This window comes from Mandrillus leucophaeus, unplaced genomic scaffold, assembly GCF_000951045.1.
Source record: "Mandrillus leucophaeus isolate KB7577 unplaced genomic scaffold, Mleu.le_1.0 Scaffold527, whole genome shotgun sequence".
NCBI classification, from domain to species: domain Eukaryota; kingdom Metazoa; phylum Chordata; class Mammalia; order Primates; family Cercopithecidae; genus Mandrillus; species Mandrillus leucophaeus.
In genome coordinates, this window is record NW_012105664.1 from 1,205,857 (window position 1) to 1,230,185 (window position 24,329).

The 24,329-nt window shown below is 54.4% G+C and overlaps 1 protein-coding gene across 1 annotated transcript in view; it reads left to right on the forward strand.

Moving 5' to 3' along the window:
• WNK2 (WNK lysine deficient protein kinase 2) overlaps positions 1-23,993 on the forward strand; it is a 191,408-nt gene extending 167,415 nt beyond the window's left edge. Inside the window, exons 26-32 of the mRNA XM_011996877.1 lie at positions 1,473-1,687; positions 2,688-2,879; positions 3,673-3,771; positions 10,351-10,395; positions 11,882-12,138; positions 20,949-21,060; positions 23,791-23,993. Coding sequence (XP_011852267.1) covers positions 1,473-1,687; positions 2,688-2,879; positions 3,673-3,771; positions 10,351-10,395; positions 11,882-12,138; positions 20,949-21,060; positions 23,791-23,816 — 946 coding nt within the window. The 3' untranslated portion in view covers positions 23,817-23,993. The remainder of the gene's footprint in view (positions 1-1,472; positions 1,688-2,687; positions 2,880-3,672; positions 3,772-10,350; positions 10,396-11,881; positions 12,139-20,948; positions 21,061-23,790) is intronic.
• The last annotated feature ends 336 nt before the right edge of the window (positions 23,994-24,329 follow it).

Here is a 24,329-nt window from a genome sequence, read left to right on the forward strand (position 1 = left end):
ACCTTCCTCCCCTCTCCATCCTCCCCTCACCTTCCTCCTTTCTCCATCTTCTTCTTACTTCCTCCCCTCTCCATTCTCAACTCACTTTCCTCCTCTCTCCATCCTCTCCTCTCCATCCTCCCCTCACCTTCCTCCCCTCTCCATCTTCAACTCACTTTCCTCCTCTCTCCAGCCTTCCCTCACCTTCCTCCCCTCTCCATCTTCCCCCCTCCTTCCTCCCCTCACCAACCTCCCCTCACCATCCTCCCCTCATCTTCCTCCCCTCTCCATTCTCCCCTCACCTTCCTCCCCTCTGTATCCTCCCCTCACCTTTCTCCCCTCACCACCCTCCCTCACCATCCTCCCCTCGCCTTCCTCCCCTCTCCATCCTCCCCTCATCTTTCTCCCCTCTTCATCCTCCCCTCACTTTCCTCCCCTCTCCATCCTCTGCTCACCTTCCTCCCCATCCATCCTCCCCTCTCCATCCTTCTCTCACCTTCCTCCCTCATCTTCCTCCCCTCCATCCTCCCCTCTCCATCCTCCCCTCACCTTCGTTCCCCTCCATCCTCCCCTCACCTTCCTCCCCCCTCATCCTCCCTTCTCCCTCCTCTATCTTCCCGTCCCCCTCCTTCCCTTCCATCCTCCCCTTTCCATCCTCCCCTCACCGTCCTCCCCTTGGCCTCCTCCCCTCACCTTTCTCCCCTCTCCATGCTCTCCTCTCCATCCTCCCCTCATCTTTCCCCTTAATCCTCCTTTCTCCACCATTCCCTCTCCATCCTCCCCTCACCTTCTTTCCCTTCCATCCTCCCCTCAACTTTCCTCCCCTCTCCATCCTCCCTCACCTTCCTCCCCTCTCCATTCTCCCCTCACCTTCCTCCTCCTCCTCCATCCTCCCTTCTCCATCCTCCTCTCTGCATCCTCCCCTCACCTTCCTCCCCCTCCATTCTCCCCTCACCTTCCTCCCCTTGGCCTCCTCCCCTCCGCATCCTCCCTTCGGCCTACTCCCCTCCCCATTCTACCCCCCTACCTTCTTCCCCTCTGTTTCCTCCCCTCTGCATCCCTTGGCCTTCCACTCTCTGTTTCCCCCATGGGGGAAGTAACACACATTTGCCTGATAAACAGAGGCAGTCTCCGGTGCCTGGCACCTGCTGGTTTCCCCTCGCCTGTGTTCGTGTTTGGGACTTTCATTGTAAGTATCAATGGAAGCGGTTTGAGTCTAGGTATTTGGAAGTTTGAGGCCCCTTAGTCTGGCCCGTGCCATTGGGCACATCGATGCCAGAGGCCCCTCACCTTGGCACCTCCCCATTTAGATGTGAACAAACAGTGTCATTTTACAGCCCCCGTGTGGCGCTTTGAGTGGTCCAGGCCAAGGCACAGGCGGGGCGCCCACCCTGCACCCCATGTTCTCCCACGGCGCCTCCCTCCTGGAGGGGCTGGCGGTATTGGAAACACCGAGGAAACCCAGCGGCGCTCCCTCCTGTCCCCTCCTGCAGGCACCTGAAGGAGATCTCCGAGCTGCAGAGCCAGCAGAAGCAGGAGATCGAGGCTCTGTACCGCCGCCTGGGCAAGCCACTGCCCCCCAACGTGGGCTTCTTCCACACGGCACCCCCCACTGGCCGCCGGAGAAAAACCAGCAAGAGCAAGCTGAAGGCGGGCAAGCTGCTGAACCCCCTGGTGCGGCAGCTCAAGGTCGTGGCCTCCAGCACAGGTCGGCCTCCGGGTGCAGGGCTGGGATGGGAGCGGGCCTGGGGACCCCTGAGTGAGCCTGGGAGGTAGGCTCCGTGCAGGTGTGACACCCTCGGACCTCGAAGACCACTCGGGGTTGTCTCCTTACTGAATCTCCTTCCCTGGAGCAGGGGAGTCATTGCAGCATGAAGGCAGTCCTGGTCCTCTGTCCTCATGCAGAGAGAGGCAAGGTCCGTGAGTGGGCAGGGGCTGCTCAGCGCTGGGCCTGAGCCCCTAGGCTGCAGGCTGTGCCAGGGAAGCTCAGGCTGCCCTCCCTCACCTGCTCCTCTGCAGGGCACTGCGTGGACGGATGGCGGCTGCTTCCTTTGACCCATTTCTCGGTGTGTGCCAGCTGAGCAGCTGTCGTTAGGGGCTGGGGAGGACGGGAGGACGGTGATGATCTCCCAGTCTTGTTAAAGCTGACACCTAGTCCTGGAGTGGCACTGTCCTGGCCCCGGGCAGTCACCAGCCCACATCCCTGCGTGTCAGGGCTTCCTGAGACCTGCTGAGCAGCAGTGCAGCCTGCTTGCTGGTTGAGAGCCCCGGCACTCTGGGCTGGAACCCCTGTGAGCCCAAGTCCCCAAGCATGCCAGGCAAGCCACCGTAAGCTCACTGTAAGCCCACAGCCTTTGGGGTACACATCCATGAATTATACCCATTACACGAATTCAGAGACAGTTCCCAGAGCTAAGGGAAGACTGAGATGAGAAGTACACAGGCCACTCTGTGCCTGGGTGTGTCTTCTGTCACTGTATTTGCTCAACGCAAGTCCCGCACGGTAGTGGGGGCTGGTAGAGACTGGGCACTTTCTTTGCTCTTCCCCATCACTCCTGTGTGGGAGATGCGGCCATGTGCCTGTGGTCTGCAGGAGATGTGAGCTTCCCCAAGGTCACCCAGCAACGAGCAGGCAGAACAGACTCGATCCACACAGCCCCGACCCGGCGGGCCTCATCGTGCCTGTCGCCTCTTCTCCCCCCGCCCAGGTCACTTGGCTGACTCCAGCAGAGGCCCTCCCGCTAAGGACCCTGCCCAAGCCAGTGCGGGGCTCACTGCAGACAGCACGGGCCTGAGCGGGAAGGCAGTGCAGACCCAGCAGCCCTGCTCCGTCCGGGCCTCCCTGTCTTCGGACATCTGCTCCGGCTTAGCCAGTGATGGAGGCGGAGCGCGTGGCCAAGGTGATTTCCAGCTTGCCTGTCTCCGAGCATGTGCTAGCCACGTAGGGCCTCAGTGGTGTCCCCAGGAGCACGCCCATATTGTGTAGAGGGGTTGCGAGCTGTGGCAAAGGCTGTTGAGAGGCTTCTTTTAAAAAGGAGAAAGAAAAGAAAAAAGACGTAGTCTGTGGATGAAAGGAATGGAGTTGTCCCAACCACCACCAAGTCTTGCTTGTCAGCAGCTCAGGGGGAGGTGATGCTTTGCTAGAGCGGACCTTGGGGAAGTGGCTAGGACTGGGGAGGGCAGGGGACCTGGCATCCGGCCGTGTGCTCCGGCGCCAGTTCCCAGGCACTGGCTGCCCCACCCCCACCCCCACAGCGGAGCCAGATGGTGCTAAACACCGGGTCCTTCCAAAGTCCAGAGGGCCGGCTGGGGGGACGAGGGCACAGCTTTCGAGCTGGGAGTTTGGCCTTGAGGAGGAAATTCTCTCGTCAACGCTGCGTGGACAGCAGCAGCTGCTCAATAAGGTGCTCTCCTGTCCTCACCATCTCTGTCCAGAGAAATCATGGTGACCATGAAGCCGCCCCGCCCCGCCCACCCCACCCTGCCCGCCCCTCTCCGGGCTGCTTCTCTTCTGCTCTCCCGCTGCCTCCTTCCCATTACATGGTCAGTGGCTTTGGTGCTCCGGGCTGGGCTAGATGGAGCCGTGGATGTTAAGTGACGAGGCTGGTGTGGCTGTTGGTGTGGAGGAGGAATCGCAGCAACCTGTACTTGATGAGTGTCTCTTTGTTTTCTTCCCTTTATATTCATTTGCAGGCTGGACGGTTTACCACCCAACGTCTGAGAGAGTGACCTATAAGTCTAGTAGCAAACCTCGTGCTCGATTCCTCAGTGGACCCGTATCTGTGTCCATCTGTCTGTATTTGTTCTTTTGTATTTTATCACCTCCTGGCCCTTGGTTTTCTCCCCCGACCCCCTCCCTGTCTTCATTACCTTTCATACATTTCATAGGATGCCTCCCCCACCCCATTGAAGTCACCTATTTAATATCAAAGTGGAACCCCATGAGTCGGTCCCCGGAGCGGCGGCCGCCCGCGCCTACCCCCCAGCCCCGCACAGCGCGTGTGCATGCTCATGGCTGGTGCCTGGGCACGGAAAGCATGTGCAGCGGCTGGCCTGCCTTCCGCCCCGGGCACCTCTGCCCAGATGGTCTGGGGCCCTTTGCGTTTTTTTCGTCACCTCATTTATTTAATTTTTTTTATGTTGGATGTAGTTTTTTTTTTCTGTTGCAATTGTGGCAAATATACATGTCCGCTGTCCCCAGTTCCAGCGACAACAAAAAGACAACCCCAACCTCCTCCAGATGCACAGTGTGTGTCACGCGTGTCTGGACTGTGAAGACATGCACATAGTGAGCCTATACGGTTCTAAAGGTCACTGGAGGGCGTGGTTTCTGTACCAGGGCCAGATCCCAGCACCCAGTACCCTGCCTACCCACCGCCCCGCGCCCTGCATGTGGAAATGCTGAGAGAACGTGCTCCAGTTCGGGCCTCCCCAGCCCCTCCCCACTGGAAGGGCAGGTCTGGTCCCCTCTGTCATTGCTCCTCACCCACCGCTGTCTCCAACCCGAAATAGGAGAGTGACGGCCTCCCGGGCAGCTCTTCTTTGGAGCATGCATCCTGCCTGGCCGGCTCCTTCCCTTCCTCCAGCCAGTGGGAGCACTTTAACTGCTGTATTTTCCTGTCATCTCCTGTGACCACAGGGATGAAGTCAATGACGCAGTTCCTCCAATCGCTACTAAGCCAAAACCCAGTCCCAGCCTTGCTCAGATCCCCTGGAACACAGTTAGTGCCCAAGATCTCCATCTCCAGGGAAGGCTCTGCCTGCCTGGGGCCGTCCCAAAGCAGGCAGTCTGTTTTTCACCCTCAGGACAATCGGCCAGTGAACCAAAAGCTGCGAGATTTTTAGGCTTTTGTCTTTTTAACAGGAAAATTAAGCTTTTTAACAATTGGATTGGATATGCTGGTTTGGGGCACGTGACTTTTTGCTTGTACAATAAAGATACATTGTACTTGTTGGGAGCCAGAGGCCATGCCCGTGGGAGGCGTCCACTGCCATCCACCCACTCCATCAGAGGTCCACGTGGGTCATCGTTCTCCAGGCAGGCAGGTCGAGGACACAAGGGCCTTGTAGAAATGCCAGGGCCTTCCCAGGGCTTCCCGTTCGTCTGTTTAACAGGCTGCCCCGTTTCGGCCACCGTGTCGTCTGGGCCGTTAGTCTGTGGGTCTGGGCGGCCTGGTGTCTGGTGAGTTGCTGAGTTGAGTCTGGGGAGGGGTGGGCGCCTCCCCCCACACCCCTGCGTCTCTGGGTCCTCTTATGGCAGCCAGCTGTGGTTCCTTCTCCGCAGCCGGTTCCCGGCCCTGCTGGCCTTGTGCCTCACTTGCTGCTCCTCTTCCGGCTCCTGTGTGTGTGGCTCGATCTGGGGCTGTCACTGGGGGCGAGGGCACCTGGGAGACTCAGTGCAGGGCGTTGCTGTCGGGTATGGCACCTACCCAGGCCCCACTTCCACCCCCGTGCTGTGTTTTGTGGTATTGCTTGTTTTCACGGCTTAGCCCCCATCAGGCAAGTCTTGGTCTTAGTCTTTTTGGGCCATAACGTCTCCCCCAATCCCCTGACACTCTGAAGTTGCTGGCCAGGGAGAGCCCAGGTGGGCCTCTGCCCTGGGCACCTCTCAAGCCCTGTCTGGATCAGCTCCAGGCCTCTGAAGTCTCTGCCACTCTGCTGGGATGTGGCTGGGACGGGCCCCTCCTGTCTCTGCCCTGGGCTCTGGAGGCTGGACTTCTTGTTGAGCCATCCACTGGCACATCTGCCGCTCCTGGGTAACCCACAGGGCAGCGCAAAAGAGAAGGGAGAGCTGTGGGGTCTGTGAGGAGACCAGGCACCTCCAGGGGAAAGACTGCAGGGGCGGGGGCAGCCCTGTGAGCGCTGAGGCTGAGGACTTGGGCGGAGGCCGTGGGATTGCGCCAGGCTTGGAGGCCAGGAGGGAGGGATGCAGGCAGGGGTAGTGTGAGCAGATGGGCAGGAAGACGCTGAGGTGGGTGCATGGAAGATGCCGAGGGGTCGGGGGTCGCGCTGCAAGTAGAGGAGGAGCGGGGTGGATGCCAAGGCGTGGCTAGGGAGGGGCAGCCGGCGCAGCCTGTGCAGCCGTCGCTCCCTAGGCCCTAGGGAGAGCTTTGAGCTCACTCTCCTGGTGTGGGGCACCTCACTTCCTGGAAGAGAAAGTTCCAGGAAAACAGAATGTGTTAAATTTTGAAGTGTAGAGGGAGCCTGGCCTCTGTGAAGATCAGAGGAGATAAAATGGCCCCAGGCAGGGTGGGTTGAGGCCAGGCCAGAGGGTGGGCTGGGGGTGCCCAGGTGGCTGTGCCCAGGGATAGAGCAGGGCAGTGCCGCAGGCACCTCCAGAGGCCTGAGCTGACTCGAGGTGCAGGACAGGGAATAAAGCAGTGGAGGCTGGGAGCAGCAGGTGGACAGACCCCTAGGGAGTGCAAGGCCCCTGCTTGGAACCCCTATGAGCTGGGCCCCTTGGCACAGACCTGTCACCCAGCTTGCAGATGCCCCCTTGTGGTCAGCAGATGCTCTGGGGAGCTCACATGACTCAGTGCCCCAGAGCAGTCTTTTTTTTTTTTTTTTTTTTTTTGAGACAAAGTCTCACTCTGTTACCCAGACTGGAGTGCAGTGGCGAGATCTCAGCTCACTGCAACCTCTGCTTCCCTGGCTCAAGCAATCCTCCCACCTCAGCCTCCCAACCACAGGTCTGCACCACCACACCCAGCTACTTTTTTTTGTATTTTTAGTAGAGACAAGGTCTCACCATATTGCCTAGGCTGGTCTAGACCTCCTGGGCTCAAGTGATCCACCCACATTGGTCTCCCAAAGTGCTGGGATTATAGGCGTGAGCCACCTCACCTGGCCCAGTGCATTCTAAGGGATGTTGCCCTTGGAGACGGGGAGGAGGGTCAGGTGCCGATGCTGAGATGGCACCTCTGGTCATGGTTCTGTTGGTTCTGCTGGTTAGAAACGGGTCCTTCTGGATCCTCCCACCTGACCGGGCAGGTGCTGGCACCCTGTGGGCCTTTCTCTGCACGCTAGAGCCATGGGATTTCTCTTTGGGTTTTCTCCATGTTGGCTGTTGGCTGCAGCATGTTTGGCTCAGGCACCCTCCGGTGTCACTGCACGGTCCCTTCTAGGCCTTCTCCCACCGTGGAATGCTTTCATCCCTCCTGGCGGGGAGAGAGTGCGTGCTCAGCGAGCCCCTTCGCAGCAGGTGTTCAGGCGGCCTCGGGGTAGAGGGCATCCAGAGACGAGGGCCCCCACCCTGCACTGCGCCCACCGGCCCCTGCCCTCTGCAGCCAGCGTGGTCAGTGCTGCGCACCGCTGTGGGCTGTCTGTGGAGCAGGCCTGTGTGCGACAGGGCCTAGTGCAGTGTGGGGTCATTTAGCTCAGGGCAACAAGAAGACAGCCTCAGGTCTCCCTGGGCAGAGCCAAGGCGGATCCTGCTTCCCAATGCATGCTTTGTAGACAGTTTTTGGCTCAAAAACATGGTTGTTCAATACGTAGACACCCTAAAAGGGGTTTCGTCCCTGGATGCCCGTTTTTCTCTTGTGAAAAAGGAGCCAGTGCTGACCGTGGTGGGGGCTGACCAGCTGAGGGCGCGTGGGAGGTTGAAGGGGGCTGAGGTGAAGCCACCAGGGCGCCCGTGACGGGAGGTGAGCTGCCCTGGCTGTCCTGTGGGCTGCTGGGCGGTACCGAGCCCTGTGAGGTGAAAAGTGAGTGTGACAGATCGCTCGGGGGCTGACCACGTTTTAGGCCCCCTGTCCCAGGCACACACCCTCCGTTTGAATCCTTCGTGGTTGAGATGTCTTCTTGGCCACAGGCTGAGGGTCTGGACGGGGCAGGTGCTCGGGCCACCCAGAGGCCAGGGCCGTTGACCCGAGAGCAGGCTGTTTCTGTGCCGGAGTGAGTCAGGGCTGGAGTGGGGAGGGAGCCTCCGCTTGTGCCTCGGGGCTTCAGCCGATGTCGGCTGCACAAAAGCAGGAGATGCCAAGTCCAAGAGCCGGCCCTCCTGTCGTCCTGTGTGCTGCCACTTTACATTCTGGGAAGAAAGCAGCGGATCTCCCAACAGCTGGGATGAGGCTGCCAAGCCCCCGCCCCAGCACCACTGAGCAGTCCAGGGCCTTGGCGCTGCCTCTTCCTGGGGCTGGCTAGGGACGGAAGCCCCACAGGGAGACCGAGGTGGGCCTGGCATCAATCAGCAGCCTCCTGAAAGTTTCCTTCGTTCTCCCATTGCTGCCTTATGGACAGGAGGTGGGGGTGCTTGTCCTGGCACAGAGCGAGTGGCAGGGGGCCGGGGGGGCTGTCTTCGGGTGCCGTCTGCATGGTGGGCAAGTGAGGGGCAGGGCCCAATGCAGGCTGAGGCTCTGGAGAGGTGGACTAAGGAGCCACCTAAGGATGGGCAGGGCTGTCCAGAGTGTGGAGAGGTCTCTGCCCCAGTCCAGTTGTCTGCAGTGAGTGGCCTTGAAAGGCTGGCACCCATCAGTTTGCCCGGAGGTCTAGGAGCCGTCTGCACACTGGTCACTGGGGCCCGAGTTTAGGAAGGGCCCATGGAGGCCTCCGTGGGCCAGGGTTGCTCCCTGGCTCTGAGCAGGTGCGGTGTCCACACACTCCAGACCCCGGGTTCCCAGGGTGGTGAGTCAGTCCCAGCTCTGATCGCAGGTCCAGGCTCCCTCTGGTGGTTCCCAGCCAGCAGCTGGCCTGTTTGGTGTTCTTCCCAGCATGGCAACAGCCAGGAATTAGCCCTGAATGTAGAGTTCCAGCCACACCAAGAGCTACCAGATAGGCACAGAGCAGCTTTTTGAAGCACCTGGCTTAGGGCCATCTACATGGGACCATGGGCTATAGCCCCCCACAAAGCCTGCCAGGGAAATTGGTGCTCACCCAGTGCCCCTACACATTGGATCCCCCCTAGGCTACATCACAGACTTCAGGGGCCCCTCCTGCGCTACAGAAAACCAGCCATACCTCCCCTGCAAACTTCAGTGAGCCATCGAGGGGATACCAGCTCTGTGTTCCTGGCAGGGTTTCATCTCAGAACAGAGCAGCCAGGGAACAGCCCTTCGGAGCTGCTCACCCAGAGCCTACTGGTCTGAATCCCTCCCGCTGGGCTCCCTCCTTTTTATTTGAACAGTCAAGTCTGCAACAGAACGCCACCTCACCTTTCTTTCCCCACATTAGCTCAGGAACAGACAGAATGGACTAAAAATACTCAGTCGAGCTAAGTTTCCAAGTCCAGGACGCACAGCTCGGGCCGAGCGTGGGCCGAGGAGCTGGACAACAAGTTGCCCACTGTCCCCCGAGGCGGGAGGCATGGGCCCTTCTGGAGAAGGCAGGCAGATGTTGCCAGGTTTTCTGAGTCCCCGGAAGATCAGAGTCGCTCCTGTTTGGGTCTCTCGGGAACAGCTCCCTGCTGCGGAGGGACTGTGCTCCTGGCAGGGGGCCGTGGGCTGGAGTGTAGACAGAGCCTCCGTGCTAGTGTGGCTTTGCTGAGTGACCTTGGGGAAGCCTGAGCCTGTTCTTGCCCGTCCCAGCTCTGCCTGCCCATAAGGATAAGCGGGGATGGCCGCGCCTTCCGGCCCAGCCTGCCCTGGGGACCTTGTCCCCACCAGGCTGGGCACTGACTGGCTAGGACGTTGCATCCAGTGTATACCAGGTGGCCTCTGGGTAGTTGGGACCAGTCAGTTTAGTGGCGGTCCCAATTACAAGGAGGCCAGAAGTGTTCCAGGCTGAGGCCTTGCCCTACCCCTTGTAGATACTGACTTCTAATGAGGCGGCAGTGTCCCCAGACATTGAGGTCAGTCCCTAGATAGAAACCCTCGGGTCCTCTACTCAATGCCTGCCGCTGACCTCATCACCTGAGGCAGCCATCTGAGATCCAGACTTGGCCTCCAACCTGCAAAACAATGTATCTTTTTGCACTTGGAAAACCTCTGATGGGCTTCGGCGGCCAAGCCCAGCCGTGCCCGGCTCCATTCCAGAGCTCCCGTGGCCGACTCTCAGCAGGGTGTCCTGCCTCCGTCAGTGGGGCTCCCAGAAGCCTGATGTTTGAAAGCCAAGCGCTGTGCTTTGCTTTTTTCTTTTTTTCTTTTTTCTTTCTCTTTTACTTTTCTTTGAATATGCTTCTAGAGACAAACACTTCTCCCTGAAGCTTGGGGGCTTGGCCCTGGCACCTCTGCCCCCTCGGCGAAGCTCGTGGGAGCCTGCACCCTCTCTCCGGGGGCTGCCCCGTTTCCCCCAGCCGGGTCGGCCCTCTCTCTGAACTGCTGCCTGTGTCTGCCCCTCCCTGCACACTGACGACTTTTGCTTAGTGTGGTAGCGTGTCCCGGTGTGTGCTGTTCTGCCTAACTCTGTGGTCTTGTGTCGTTTCTTTCTCCCTTGCAGGGTCTGCCCTGAAGCGTCTCTGCCTAGGCAAAGAACACAGCAGTAGTAATTATCCGGGTTTTTTCCCCCTTTGTCCTCTCTCATTGCATGGGCTTTCTCGTGGCTAGTACACATCAGGGTTCCCGCGGCTGGGCGGGCGTGGGCCGGCCCTGTGCCTGCCCCGCGCCTGCTCCATGCCTCTCGGCCAGGCGCCGCTTCGCTTCTGCCTGGCGGGATCGCTGCCCTCGGCTCCCCCGTGTGTCTCCGTGGCGCCTAGAGTTTGTGCGGTCTCGCCAGTTCACATCTAACGGGCTTATCCTTCCCCGGAACACCCGCGAATTGCCAATCATTAATTGGCTCCTTTTCCAAAACCATAGGAATGAGTATTTCCTTGAAGTCCTAAAGATGAGTGCCTCCCCACGAGGAGAGATGCCAGGACTGAGTGGGTATTAGTCTCCCTGGGCCACTCACCTTCTCTCTCTCTCTCATCTTTCTCTCTTGAAAAAAATTTTTTTTTCTTTTCTGGCTGAACTTTTCATGTAGGAATAGCTCCATGTGTGTCAAATCTCATCACTAATTTTTAATTGTCTGTGTCTGTGCTTTTTCATTGCTAGCCACTAAAGTCCACTACATTTTGGGACAGCTTGTTTGAAGAGATGGTCATTAGGCTGTTTTTCTATGCAGAACATTTTTAAATTGGCTTATTCAAAATTGCCAACCAGAAATGACATGTGTTGCGTGGAAAGGGTATGATTTAAAAATTTTAAAGTCTCGTTTATGCTTTGAATGAAGCAGCCGAGTGCTCTGGTGTGCTAATAGTCAGCAGAGCGGCTCCCAGCTCGCTCCTGCAGCAGGGCGTTGGCCGCAGCCCACGGCAGGAGCTGGTGGGGCCTCATGAGGCAGCCCCAGGCATGGGTACCCTTTATGAATACCTTCCTCTAACGCTCTGGTCAGGACAATTTCTACGTCTGGAATTCCAAACAACCAGACCATTAAAATTCATGGGAATGCAAGTCAGACAGCCCTGGCAGGCATTTTCCCGCGGGCCAGGGGGCCGCCTGCAGGCCAGCCAGCCGCGTGTGCTGAGCGCTCACACAGTACTCCACCGCCCCCGCGTCCTCATGTTACGGCTGAGGATGCACAGGCCAGAGAGAGCCCGAGGAACCTGACTCTAGGCACCGTGACGCCGAAGCCCAGTGTGTCTGGCTGTGCCAGGAGTTTCCTGAGCTCTCTCACACGTGAGTCTGGGGACGGGCAGCGGTGGGCACAGAGTGGATGCTGAGCAGAGGCTGCCGGCTGCTACAGGGTCCTGTCCCCTGGCCTGGCTTCTGAGGTGGGTGATGGCCACCTGGCACAGCCCATGGAAATGCCCCACCGTGTCTGACCCTGGGCAGCCAGGCCCCTTAGTCCGACCGCCTCTTGAAGCAAGGTGCTGCCTGGCCCAAGTGAGACCATTGTCTCAGCTGTCACGTAAGAACGAATGCGGCCAGCCCACTGGGGGCCTGGGCGCATGTGTGGCGTCACCAATCCTGGCCTGTGTGTGACTCCCCAGGGTCCTCCACCAGCAGCCTGGCCCCAGGCCCTGAGCCAGGCCCCCAGCCCGCCCTGCACGTCCAGGCGCAGGTGAACAACAGCAACAACAAGAAGGGCACCTTCACGGACGACCTGCACAAGCTGGTGGATGAGTGGACGAGCAAGACGGTGGGGGCCGCACAGCTGAAGCCCACGCTCAACCAGCTGAAGCAGACCCAGAGGCTGCAGGACATGGAGGCCCAGGCAGGCTGGGCTGCCCCTGGCGAGGCGCGGGCTGTGAGTGCCGGGCGGGCGGGGCGGGGGCTCCTGGGGTGGGGTAGCCTTGCCTCCAGCATTTGCTAGTGCCCTGTGTGGCAGAGGGGTGTCCAGTTAAGCTCTTCACTCTCATGATCCGAGTTCATTCTCCCCACAGCCCCAAGAACTAGGCTTCTCCACATTACAGATTGGGAGGTGAGCGACGCGCCCACAGCTCTGCAGCTGGCAGGTGGAAAGGCCAGGCCAGGCCAGGCCAGGCCAGGCCGGGGCTGTGACTCCACAGCTCAGATACAGCAGCAGCCCCAGCCTGGGCAGCCCGAGCCCTGCACTCAGAGCAGGTGGCCCCGGTCTTGGCGGACGGACCCACCTCTGCCTGGGTTCTGTTTGTGCCCAGGCTGGAGACCAGGGCAGCTGTGCTTGTCACCCAAGTGACACCAGCCTCGGGCCGTAGCTCACACGCACCTGAGCCAACGTGGGGCAGAAGTGAGGACCTGCTGTCCCAGGTTTCACACCTAACTTGTTCTGATGTCAGCGCGAGTTGGAGAAGCATCTGCTGTTTCCCAGCTTTCTGGAGGGTTCGTGGAAGACTGGTGTTATTTCTATCTCAGATACTTAGTAAAGGTCATTTGTGAAGCCATCTGGGCTGGAGTTTTGTTTTTCTCTTTTTTAGCGTGGGATACTTTCCTCTATGATCTTTTACCTTACAAATTTTCAAACACACAGGAGAGTTGAAAATTCTGCCGTGAACATCCTTAGTTAGACCCACTGCGTACACTCTGACTGACATTTTTGCTGTATTTATCACACACCTATTCATTCCTTGAGGGTCCAGTTGTTACTATGGATTCAATTTCTTCTGAACTTTCCACACCATTTGGATTTTCTGTTTCGTTTTGTTAAATTCTGCCTTTCTGGCGATTGGTATCTCTCCTCTAAATTTATCTAAAATTGTAAATTGCCATAAAATTATCCATAATAGCTTTTATTTTTTTCCATTTGCGGGATTTACAGTGATGTCCTGATTTCATTCCTGATGTGGTGATTTCTGCCTCCTCTCTCTCTGCCTCCCCTTTGCTCTTTTTCTTTATGCAGTCTCCTTAGGGGTGTACATTTTATTAGCCCATTCGAAGAACACATTTTGTGTTTGATAGTCTTTAGTGTGTGTTTCATTAATTTATTTTCTTATTTCTTGCCTTCTATCTTTGGGTTAATTTTGTTGTTCTGGAAAGTTTCTTAAGACATGTTCATTGATTTCTAGCCTTTCCATGATAATGTAGGCATTCAAGGGTATAAAGTGCCCACTGATGGTTTTAGCTGCATCCCCAAAGTGTGCAGCTTCTCATTAACTTTTGTTTGAAGATATTGTATAATTTCTGTTGCTATTGGAAGTAAGTGTGGTTGTTAGTTTTCAGATGACCTTTTGTCAGTGTGTTTTCGTGTGGCCGCACTGTGCTAGGAGAGCAGACTCGGTGCTTTCGGTCTGTGGAGATCTTCCGGGACTGGCTGTTGACCCGGCTGTCAGTCTTTGTTGCTGTTCCAGATGCTGGAGCTGAATCTGTTTCCCTCTCTCCACATCCACACTCCCAAGCTGCACCACTGTGACTTCCGTTCTGAACCACTGCAGGGCCCTCTTGACAGGTACACCTCCGCCAGTCTGAGTCCTCAGATTGATTCTCAGTGGAACCCCATTATTCTAGGACAAAGTCAGGAATCCTGAACATGGCCCCACAGCTCTGTGAGGCTGCGCCTGGAGCCTGGGCCCGCTCATCTCTGCTGCCTGGGCTCCAGCTATGTCGGCGTTCAGGATTAGCAGAGCTAACTGTTGTTCAGATATTCTGGATTCTCTTTAAGTATAAGGGTTTTTTTAACTATTATTTTTGTCATGGCAAAAAATATAAAACACAAAATTTACCATTTTACCCATTTTCAAACGTACAGTTCAGTGGCATGAAGTACATTCAGAGCACTGTGCAACCATCGCCATCCATCCACTGAACCTTTTCATCTTCCCCAAGGAAACTCTGTCCCCATTAAACACTAGTTCCCCAGCCCTCTCTCTGGCACCTCTGGTTTCCCAGGCCCTGGTAGCCTCTGTCCGTCCTTCTGTCTCTATGACTTTGACAACTCGAAGTACCTCATATAAATGGAACCATATACAGTATGTGTATGATTGGTGAGTGGCTTATTTCATTTGATACAATGTTTTCAAGGTGCATCCATGTTGTAGTATGTATCAGAACTTTTGAAAATCAGCCAGGCGTGGTTGCACATGCCTGTGGTCCCAGCCACCCGGGAGGCTGAGGTGGGAGGATTGCTGGAGCCCAGGAGTTCGGGGCTGCAGTGAACTATGATCGCACCACTGCACTCCAGCCTGGGCGACAGAGCAAGACGCTGTCTCAAAAATAAATAAATCCAGAATACTGTGCTGCCACCACCACTGTTCATCTCCACCTTTTTTTATTGTGTGAAACTCTGTACCCATTAAATAATAACTCCCTATTGTCCCTCCCCCAGCCTCTGGCAACTTCCATTCTGCTTCCGGTCTCTCTGACTTTGACTCCTCTATGTACCTCACAGAGTGGAATCACACAGTGTCTGTCTTTTTCCACTGGCTTATTCCACTTAGCAAAATGTCCTCCAAGGGCACCCTTGATGACATCCATGTTGTAGCATGTCCGATTTCCTTTCCTTTGAAGGCCGAGTGATAGTTCATTGTATCTGTGTACCACATCCATTCTCAGTGGAATCCTGTTATGGGATTGTCTGTCATTTCTGTCAGTGGATAGTTGGGTGACTTCCATCTTTTAGCTGTTATTAATCTGCTGTGAACATAGTATCCCTTCAAGATCCTGCTTTTATCCTTTTGGGTATAAACCCAGAAGTGGAATTGCTGGATCATATGATAATTATATGATAGTTTTTCGAGGAACTGTTTTCAATAACAGCTATACCATTTGACATTTCCACTAACAGTGCACAAAACTTCCAGTTTCTCCACATCTGTGCCAACAGAAGATTTCCTTTCTGGGTTTTTTGTTTTTGTTTTTTTGTTGTTTTCTTTTTTTTTTTTTTTGAGACAAGAGTTTTGCTCTTTGGCCCAGGCTAGAGTGCAATGGCACGATCTCGGCTCACTGTAACCTCCACCCCTCAGGTTCAAGCAATTCTCCTGCCTCCCGAGTAGCTGGGATTATAGTTGTCTGCCACCATCGCCAGCTAATTTTTGTATTTTTAGTAGAGGCGGGGTTTCACCATGTTGGTCAGGCTGGTCTCGAACTCCTGACCACAAGTGATTCACCCGCCTCAGCCTCCCAAAGTGCTGGGATTACAGGCGTCAGCCACTGCACTTGGCCATCCTTTCAGGTTTTTGATGGGAGCCATCCTCTCAGGTGTGAATTGGTATCTTGTGGTTTTGCTTTACATTTTCCTAATTAAGTAGTGACATTGAGCAGCTTTTCATGTGCTTATTGGCTGTTTCTATGTCTTCCTTGAAGAAGTATTTATTGAAGTCTTCTGCCAATGTGTGAATCAGCTTGTTTAATTCATTGTTGAGTTTTAGGAATTTTCTGCATAATCCAGATATTAATCCCTTATCAGATACATGATCTGTTGGTAGTGCCTTTGGATGCACTAAAGTTTTAAAATTTGTCTTGTTTTCATTTGTTGCCTATGCCTTTAGTGTAATATCCAAGAAATCACTGCCAAATCCAATGTCGTGAAACCTTTTCCTTAAGTTTTCTATTAAGAGTTTTCTGGTTTTTGCTTTGACATTTAGAATGAGTTGATTTTTTCTTCTTCTTCTTTTTTCCTAAGATTGTGTCTCACTCTGTTGCCCAGGCTGGAGTGCAGTGGCGCAATCTCAGCTCACCACAACCTCCACCTCCTGGGTTCAAGCAGTTCTCCTGCCTCAGCCTCCCAAGGAACTGGGACTACAGGCGCCCGCCACCATGCCCAGCTAATTATTTTATTTTATTTTTAGTAGAGACGGGATTTCACCATGTTGGCCAGGATGGTCTCAATCTCTTGACCTCATGATCCGCCTGCCTCGGCCTCCCAAAGTGCTGGGATAGGGTTGATTTTTGTGAGGCAAGGCAGGGCTCCACCTTCTTTTTTTGGTATGTGCATATCCAGTTTTCCCCACAGAAGTTGTTGAAAACTGCTTTCCCCCTTGAATGGTCTTGGCCCCCTCGTGGAGAGTCACTGCAGCGTGAGTTACCTTCATCTCTGGGCTCTCCTCTCCTGTTACTCCCGCAGTGTGTTACTCATCCACCTCGTGGTGGACCACAGACCCCTCTGGCTCTGTCCACTCTGCCACCTTTTTCCTCTGCTTCTCACACAATCATTTCAAGTGTCTCCAGCTTGCTGATTCTTTATTCTGCCTGCTCAGATCTGCCAGTGAACCCCTCTAGTGAATTTGTAAATGTCAGTTACTGTTTTCAGCTCTTCTAGTTCCACTCGGTCCCCTTCATAATTCCTGTCTGTTGATATCCTCGTCGTGTTCCTGTGTGATTTTCCTGACTTCCTGCAGTTCTGTGTCCGTGGCTTCCGTGAGTTCTTTGAGCACATTTAGAATATTTGATTTAAAGCCTTTGTTTACTAAGTCCAATGTCTAGGCTTCCTTGGGGATGTTTTTGTCAGTTAAATATTTTCCTCTGAATGAATCATACCTTCCTGTTTTATTTTCTTTAGATTTTAGGTCAGTAAATTTTTGTGTCTAAACTGCTGTTAAACCTATCTATTCAGTTTTTAATTTGGGTTATTGTGTTTTTCACTTGAATTTTTTTTTTTTTTTAACCACATCTGCCGTATCTTAAAAAAAAAAAAATGGTTTCTAACTCTCTACCAAAAATCTCTATCTTGTATCTCCTTCACATAATATTTTTTAGTTTTTGTTTGCTCTTTGACCTAGTTTTTCTTTATATTGCCTTATCTTTTCTTGTGACTTTTAAAATACTGTGTGTAGAACATTGTAGTTGAAATTTTATTTGCAAAAAAAATTTGAGGTCTAATAGTAGTTTTCTCATTATTGTTTAATTTGCCTTAGAGCACCTTTTCATATTCTTATCAGCCATCTTTTAAAAAGTGACTGGTCAAGGATAGTGACCATTTAAAAGTTGATTTGTTTATCTTTTTATTATTGATTTGTGGGTGTTCATTATATATCTTTTGTCGTATACAAGGGGACTTCCAAAAGTTCACAGAACAATGAAATTAAAAGATACATATAAGAAATATATGACTGGCCATGGTAGCTCACACCTGTAATCCCAGCACTTAGAGGCTGAGGTGGGTGGATTGAGTGAGTCCAGGAGTTCAAGACCAGCCTTTGCAATATGGCAAAACCCCATCTCTACAAAAAATACAAAAATTAGTTGGGCTGCCAGGTACGGTGGCTCATGCCTGTAATCCCAGCACTTTGGGAGGCTGAGGCGGGTGGATCACCTGAGGTCAGGAGTTCAAGACCAACCTGGCCAACATGGTGAAACCCTGTCTCTACTAAAAGTACAGGAAAAACAAAAACAAAAACAAAAACAAAAAAATTAGCCCAGCATGGTGGTGGCTCCTGTAATCCCAGCTACTCAGGAGGCTGAGGCAGAAGAATCGCTTGAACCCGGGAGGCAGAGGTTGCAGTGAGCCAAGATCGCGCCATTGCACCACAGGCTGGGCGACAAGAGCAAAACTCTGTCTCAAAAAACATAAAAATAAAAAAATAGCTGGGCATGGTGGTTCATACCTATAATTACAGCTACTAAAGAGGCTGAGGTAGGAGGATCGCTTGAGTCCGGGAGGTCAAGGCTACAGTGAGCTGAGATGGTGCCACTGCACTCCAGCCTGGGTGACAGAGCAAGACCCTGTCGAAAAAAAAAAAAATAGCTGGGCATGGTGGCGCATACCTATAGTTACAGCTACTAGAGAAGAAATATAAACTTTTTTCTTAACACGAGCACCATCAAGTTCAAGACACTTTTATGAGCAATGATGCCAGCCATTTAGTCCCTCCCTAAAGACCTAATGGTTCTGGGAATTTAACCATGGCCATTGAGTCTTTTTTACATTATTAATTGACAAAATGGGTACCCTTTACAGATGTTTTAAAATTAGGAAGCAAAAAGAAGTCAGAAGGAGCCAAATCAGCACTGCAGGGTAGATGCCTGACGATCTCCCATGGAAACTCTTGCAAAATCAGCCTTGTTTGCTGAGAGGAATGAGCAGGAGCACTGTCATGATGGAGATGGACTCTCTGGGGAAGCTTTCCCGGGGGGGTTTTGCTGAAGCTTTGGCTAATGTTCCCTAAACACTCTCATACTAAGCGGATGCCACTATTCCTTGTTACCCCTCCAGAAAGTCGGCAAGCAGAATGCCTTAAGCATCCCAAAAGCTGTTGCCACAATCTCTGCTCTTGACTGGCCCACTTTTGCTCTGATGGGACCACTTCCAGCCCTCAGCGCCATTGCCTTGACTGCGCTTTGTCTTCAGGACCACACTGGGAAAAACATGTTTCATGTCGTTACAGTTCAAAGAGAGCTTCAGGATCTCCATCCTACTTGTTCAAAGTTTCCACGGACAGTTCTGCTGTTTCCCTGCGCCCGATCTCGGTGCAGTGATTTTGGCACCCACTGAGTGGAAAGTCTGCTCAACTTCCATTTTTCTGTCAGAATTGTGTAAGCTGAACCTACTGAGATGTCTGCGGTGTTGGCCACTGCTTCTGCTGTGATCCAGTGTCCTCTGCACTTACGGCTCAGACCAGATGAGTGTTTTCCTCACCAAGTGATACGGATGGCCTGCCACTGTGGGCTCTGTCTTCAGCATGGTCCCATCCCTTCTTAAAACAAGTCAACCATTTGTAAACTGCTATTTTCTTTGGGGGCATGGACCCCGTAAACTTTTCAGAAAGCATCAGTGATCTCACCATTCTCCACCCAAGCTTCACCATCCAGGTGATATTGGTTCTTGCTTGGCAGAATTCACGTTATTGTGATGGAGGCTCTTTTCAAACTGAAATCTTCTCCTTCTTAGTGCCTCAGACTGCCTCCTCTTCAGACATGTTATCATGAGTTAGTACAAGTGTACTTGGCTGCGAAGATCTTTTTTGAAAGTCATGCATAGTTTTTTCATGATATGTATTTTCCATGAACTTTTTGAAGACCCTGTAATGGATATAGTCTACTGATCTGTGGCTTCTGTTTTTGCTTTCTTAGTGGTGAACATGAAATGGCAAAAATTTTAATTTTGTTTTTCCTAAAAGCTTTGCAGCTTTAGCTATTGCTTTTGGTCCGGTGAGCCATCTCAAATGAACTCTCGTGTATATTCCGATGTAGAGGTCAGTCTGTTTTCTTCCTCTATGCATATCTGATCGTTCCAGTCCCTTCCTCTCCATATTGAATTGGAATTGGGCAGACATTTGTCAAGTGGCCTTTGGTGTGTAGGTCCATTTCTGAATTTGCTATTTTGTTTCCTGTAGCAATTCCCTTATTGTGGCAACACCACACTCTCTTAATGACTGACGTTTTCTAGGAAGTTTAATCTTTGCTCAGGAAAGACTTTCAGTATTGATCTTCTTCAAGAATTTCTTGATTTTTTTCAGGTCGTTAATATTTGCATATGTTTTAGGAACAGCCTGTCACTTTCTGCAGGCTAGCCCACTGGGATTTCGATTGGGAGTGTACTCAGTCTGCCGATTAGCTGGGTGAGATTAGACATACGAACAACACGAGCATTCCTGTGAACGTGGTGTCCATTTACTGGCATCTTTTTTGTTTCTCTGCAGTGTAAAGATGTTATACATCTTTCATTAAATTTATCCCTAGGTAGCTGATGTTTTGGAATGCTATCATAAATATTAGTTTTCTTTAAATTTCCTTTTCCAGCTTCCTGTTACTAGAATATAAAACTATGGTTGACTTTCATATCTCATATCCTGCGATTGTGCTAAATTTGCTCTTAGTTCTAGGAATTGGTTTGTCCGTTCTTGTGGGTTTTCTGCACACACAGTCTTATCATCTGCACGAGGCCAGTTCTCCTTCTCTCTGTCCATTCTGTGCGGGTGACTCCTTTTCCTGCCCGCCTGGAGATCCCTGCTGTGTCGACTGGAAGCATGGAGGCACCTCGGGGAGGTGTTTGGCATTTTGCTGTGGGCAGGGGCTCAGCTGTTAGTTCCGTAGAGGCCCTTCCAGATGAGGAGGCCCCTCCAGCCCTGGCTGCTGAGCATGATTTCCAGGAAGGGGTGTGGAAGTCGCCGAGTGCCCTCCATGCACCTGTGACCAGTGCCCAGTGGGGCCCTCCCTGGAGTGGAGCGGAGTGACTCCCCGTGGCCAGCAGCCTTGCCTTCCTGGGGCACACCCCGCATACGGCTTCTCCCCGGGCTGGGAGAGTGGAAGGGCTGCCTTGCCACCACCTCCCTGCATGCTTGCTTTGCCCAGGTCCTGGGGCATTGCGCCTGCCAGCTCCTGGGTGGTTCATGCTCCTGTGAGGGCACTGAGCAGCCAAGCAGGAGGCCTTTGTGGTGGCTGAGTAGAGGCGTGTGGGGCCACTTACGCACCCTCAGGGGCCAGGCCCCACCAGTCCTCCTCCAAGGCCCGTTCTGGCTGGTGGACATCGGGTGTGCGGCCTAGAGACTATCAGCCTGCAGCCTGGGGAAGCAAACAAGGGAGGGTGATGGTTCGTGGCCCCACACCATCATTCTGGTGTCAGCCCTGAGGGGGTGCCTGTCACCGCAGCTTCCAGGACCGCTGTCTCCTGAGGATGGAGACACCGTGGCACCTTGGGGGCCACTCAGGGAGGCCAGCTGATTGCAGCCACGTGTACCTTCCTCTTCTCGTCTCTGTGTTTTGTAGATGACCGCACCTCGAGCAGGAGTGGGGATGCCACGTCTGCCCCCAGCGCCCGGCCCGCTCTCCACCACGGTCATTCCCGGAGCCGCCCCGGCCCTGTCCGTGCCCACACCAGGTACTGCCCTCTCCAGCCTCCCAGCCCCATCCTGTGCGCTGCCTCTGGGTCAGTACGGAGGCCTGCTCCCAGCTCCAGTGTCCTGGGGGCCCTGGGCAGGCCAGGTGGGCCAGCTGGGGGCACAGGGCAGCTGGAGCCCCCCGCAGGTGCCCGTGCTGCCGGTCTTCTTGCGGCCACCTGTGGTCAGCATGCCCGGCGCCCGGCTGCGGATCACGTAGCCTTCTGCCCTGTCCCTTGCCAGATGGTGCCCGCGGAACCGCCCGGAGAAACCAGGTGTGGTTTGGCCTCCAAGTCCCCCCCACCGCCTGCTGTGGGCACAGCACTCAGCCGCGAGGGGGACAGCGGGTGGGCAGCAAGACTGCTTCCTTTGCGGCTTCAGACCCTGTTCGCTCCTAGGTTCCTGTGGTCCACGCGCCGTCTCCACACCCACTTCCTATACTTGAGTTGGTGGTTAGAACCTTGTCGTCACCCTGCAGAAGTACAGTGCCTTGAATGCCAGCTTTTCCGTTCCCTGATGAAAAGATATGTTTAAAAAAATTATCGGAAAAGGTTTCATTTGCAATTGGCTTGTGCATTGATAATCTTTATTTACTGTTTTAAGTTGCAGAGATGTGAATGGTTTACAAATCTGAAGCTGAAGTTCAATCTTTGGTTTTCTGTTGTAAATGCCTTTTTAAAACATTGAATTAGCTACCTTAAGTACTGAAGAGCTTCCAGTGCTAGGCGAGCCCTGCTTTGTCCTCAGTAGAGTGCCGGTTCCCTGGGCTCATCCAGGGGCTGAGAGACGGCAGGACGCTGGGGCAGGGCACACTGGCGGAGCTGCTTGCTCAGTAGGGAATGTCAGCTGCTGCACTGGGCCATGAGAAATCCACCAGAAAACGTTAGGCGAGCAAACGTGCCTCGGCGCCAGTGGGCTGCTGTGAGGATAAGGTGTGTGTTGGGCGTAGGAACTCTGGCTGCCCGCCCACCCTGTGGAGACAAGCACAGCTCCTTCAGCTGCAGAGGCCGCCCTCTCTCCTGCCCACTTCCCTCCCTTCTCCATGATTTCCATGGAGGCCTGCGGCTCTGCTCACCCCTGGCACGCAGACCGCTCTCCTGTCCACCACTCAGTCTGCTCTGCGGAGGGCGGGGTCATTCTTCTCCTGGAGATTTCAGTGGGACTCGTCCCCAGCGGGCACAACATAGCCCTTGGTGGGAGGGGAAGGCCCCAGCCTCCTCCACCTCCTGCTGGAAAGCAGGCTGCTTGGGACTGCCCAGCTGTGAATTGTATAGTTTCTGTACTTATTAGAACTGGGTACATTATTTTGGTTCAAATCTATTATTCCATCAATTCAGTTAGAATTGAATTTTCTAGGTGTTATGCAGAATCTTCTGCCAGGGCACGATGCTGTCGTAAGAGATTTCTGTTCTCTGTACTGGGCCCCCTTGCCCTGTTCCTTGAGTGAAGTGGGGGCTGCCCTCACCTGTCCCCCTTGCCTGTGAATCCCTTCCTCGTACATGGTGGTCAGTGGCACGGAATCCCCAAGAGATTGTATATCTGAAGGAGAAAAATAAACACTTTTGCTCGAAAACAGTGTGAAACAACATCTTTTTCTTACTCTCTGTCCATATAAAATCCAAACCAACCAGCCTCCTAGGCAGCACAGGAGTTGGGAGCCAGTACTGGGCTCAGCTGCATCCACACCTCTGGAGGAGGGCACTGAGGGGCTGTGGGTGCCACCGGATGCTGGGCAGGGCTGGCCCTGGCAGGGGTCTGAGAGCAGGGCATCTGGCAGGGCTGCCTGGCCCCCAACACTGCCCCTGCCAGCTGTGGCCTGGGCCCTGAGCACAGTCAGCTCTGCCGGTCGGGTTAGCTGGCTGGGCTTCCTACCACTGTGCACCTGGTTACGCTTAGCAGTGCCACAGGCTGTGCCCATGATGGAGGGAGCCAGCCTCCTGGTCAGCGAGACACACCTGCAGCCCCTGTCTCCAGGAGGCTTGGTTTGCATCACTTGCTGCAGCCCCTGGGGCCACCCTCTTTGCTCCAGGTGGGCCGAGCTCAGGGGAGGTGGGAGGTCCTTGGACGAGCTTGGGCCTGTTGAGAGAGGACTTGGGGCTGGGGTTGCCCGGGTATTATGCAAGGGGCAGTGGCTTTCCTGGTAGGCACAGGGGCCTTAGGGAAAGTGGCCATCCAGGGTGGGGACTCATCCTGGGGGCACGGTGCATGGTGGCAGCCAGCCCCCCGGCCTCCCACTAAAGACAGCCTCCAGCTGACTGCAGTCCCTCCTGCACATGCTGCATCGCAGGCCTCACCGTGAGCAAGCTGAGGGTCCCAGTGTCTCCTGCCCGGTCCACTGTGGGGGCTGCCATGGCTGTGGGGCCACCTCCTCAGAGAGCTGCAGCGCCAGCCTTCGAGCTTCTGCATGGAGGGAGGAGGAGCGCTCGTCCCAGAGCCTCCTGTTTTGGGTGTTGGGGGCAGCTCGCTCCCAGATGCTCCGGACAGTCCAGGAGCTGAGCGTCTGGGTTTCTGGCAGCCGTTCAGTGTGCTGACCGGTCACACAGAGAAGGGTGGCCCAGGTGACAGAGGCTGCCAGGGCTATGCTGAGGACAAGACCATCTACACAGGGCGTGGGTCACGGCAGAGCTGGCGCGGCCTTCCTGTCGGCAGCTCGGGAGGGCGTCAGGGCCCGGCCTCGGCGAGCGGCCAGCACCGCAGCGGGCCCACAGTGAGTGCGCGGTTTTGTTTTCCAGATCCTGAGGGTGAGAAGCCTGACTGACCCCGCCTAGACGCCAGGCCCACTTCACGCCGTCTAAGTGGAGACGTGACGGACCCTCAGGGCCAGCTGCTCCTCCTGTCCAGTTCACGCTGTTTTGTAACCACTTTCTAAGCATTTTTTATTCACAATTGGAAACACAAATGTAATGCAAGAATAAAAAATATTTTGGGGCAGAAAGGACTTTGGTTTTTCAAACTCTTTCCTCTCTGGTGGCCCTCCGCCAGCCAGGTGACTGGGATGTGACGGCAGTGGGGGGACATTCCCAGAGCCCTGGCACGCTCAGGGCAGCCCTGTTCCCTGCAGGGCCCTGGAGGTGGCGGCCCCCGGGAGGCTGATCTCCACGTTCCCCCGATGCCAGCTGGCATGGACTCGGGGTGCTGGGTGCCTCCTGGCCTTTGCTCACAGCGCTCCATGAGGCAGGGCCTTCCCTCTGGTCTTTGGACGCTTGAAGCCACCCACCACCCCCACGCCCACCTCCCAGGCACCCTCCTTCCAGAATTCACTTACACTGGC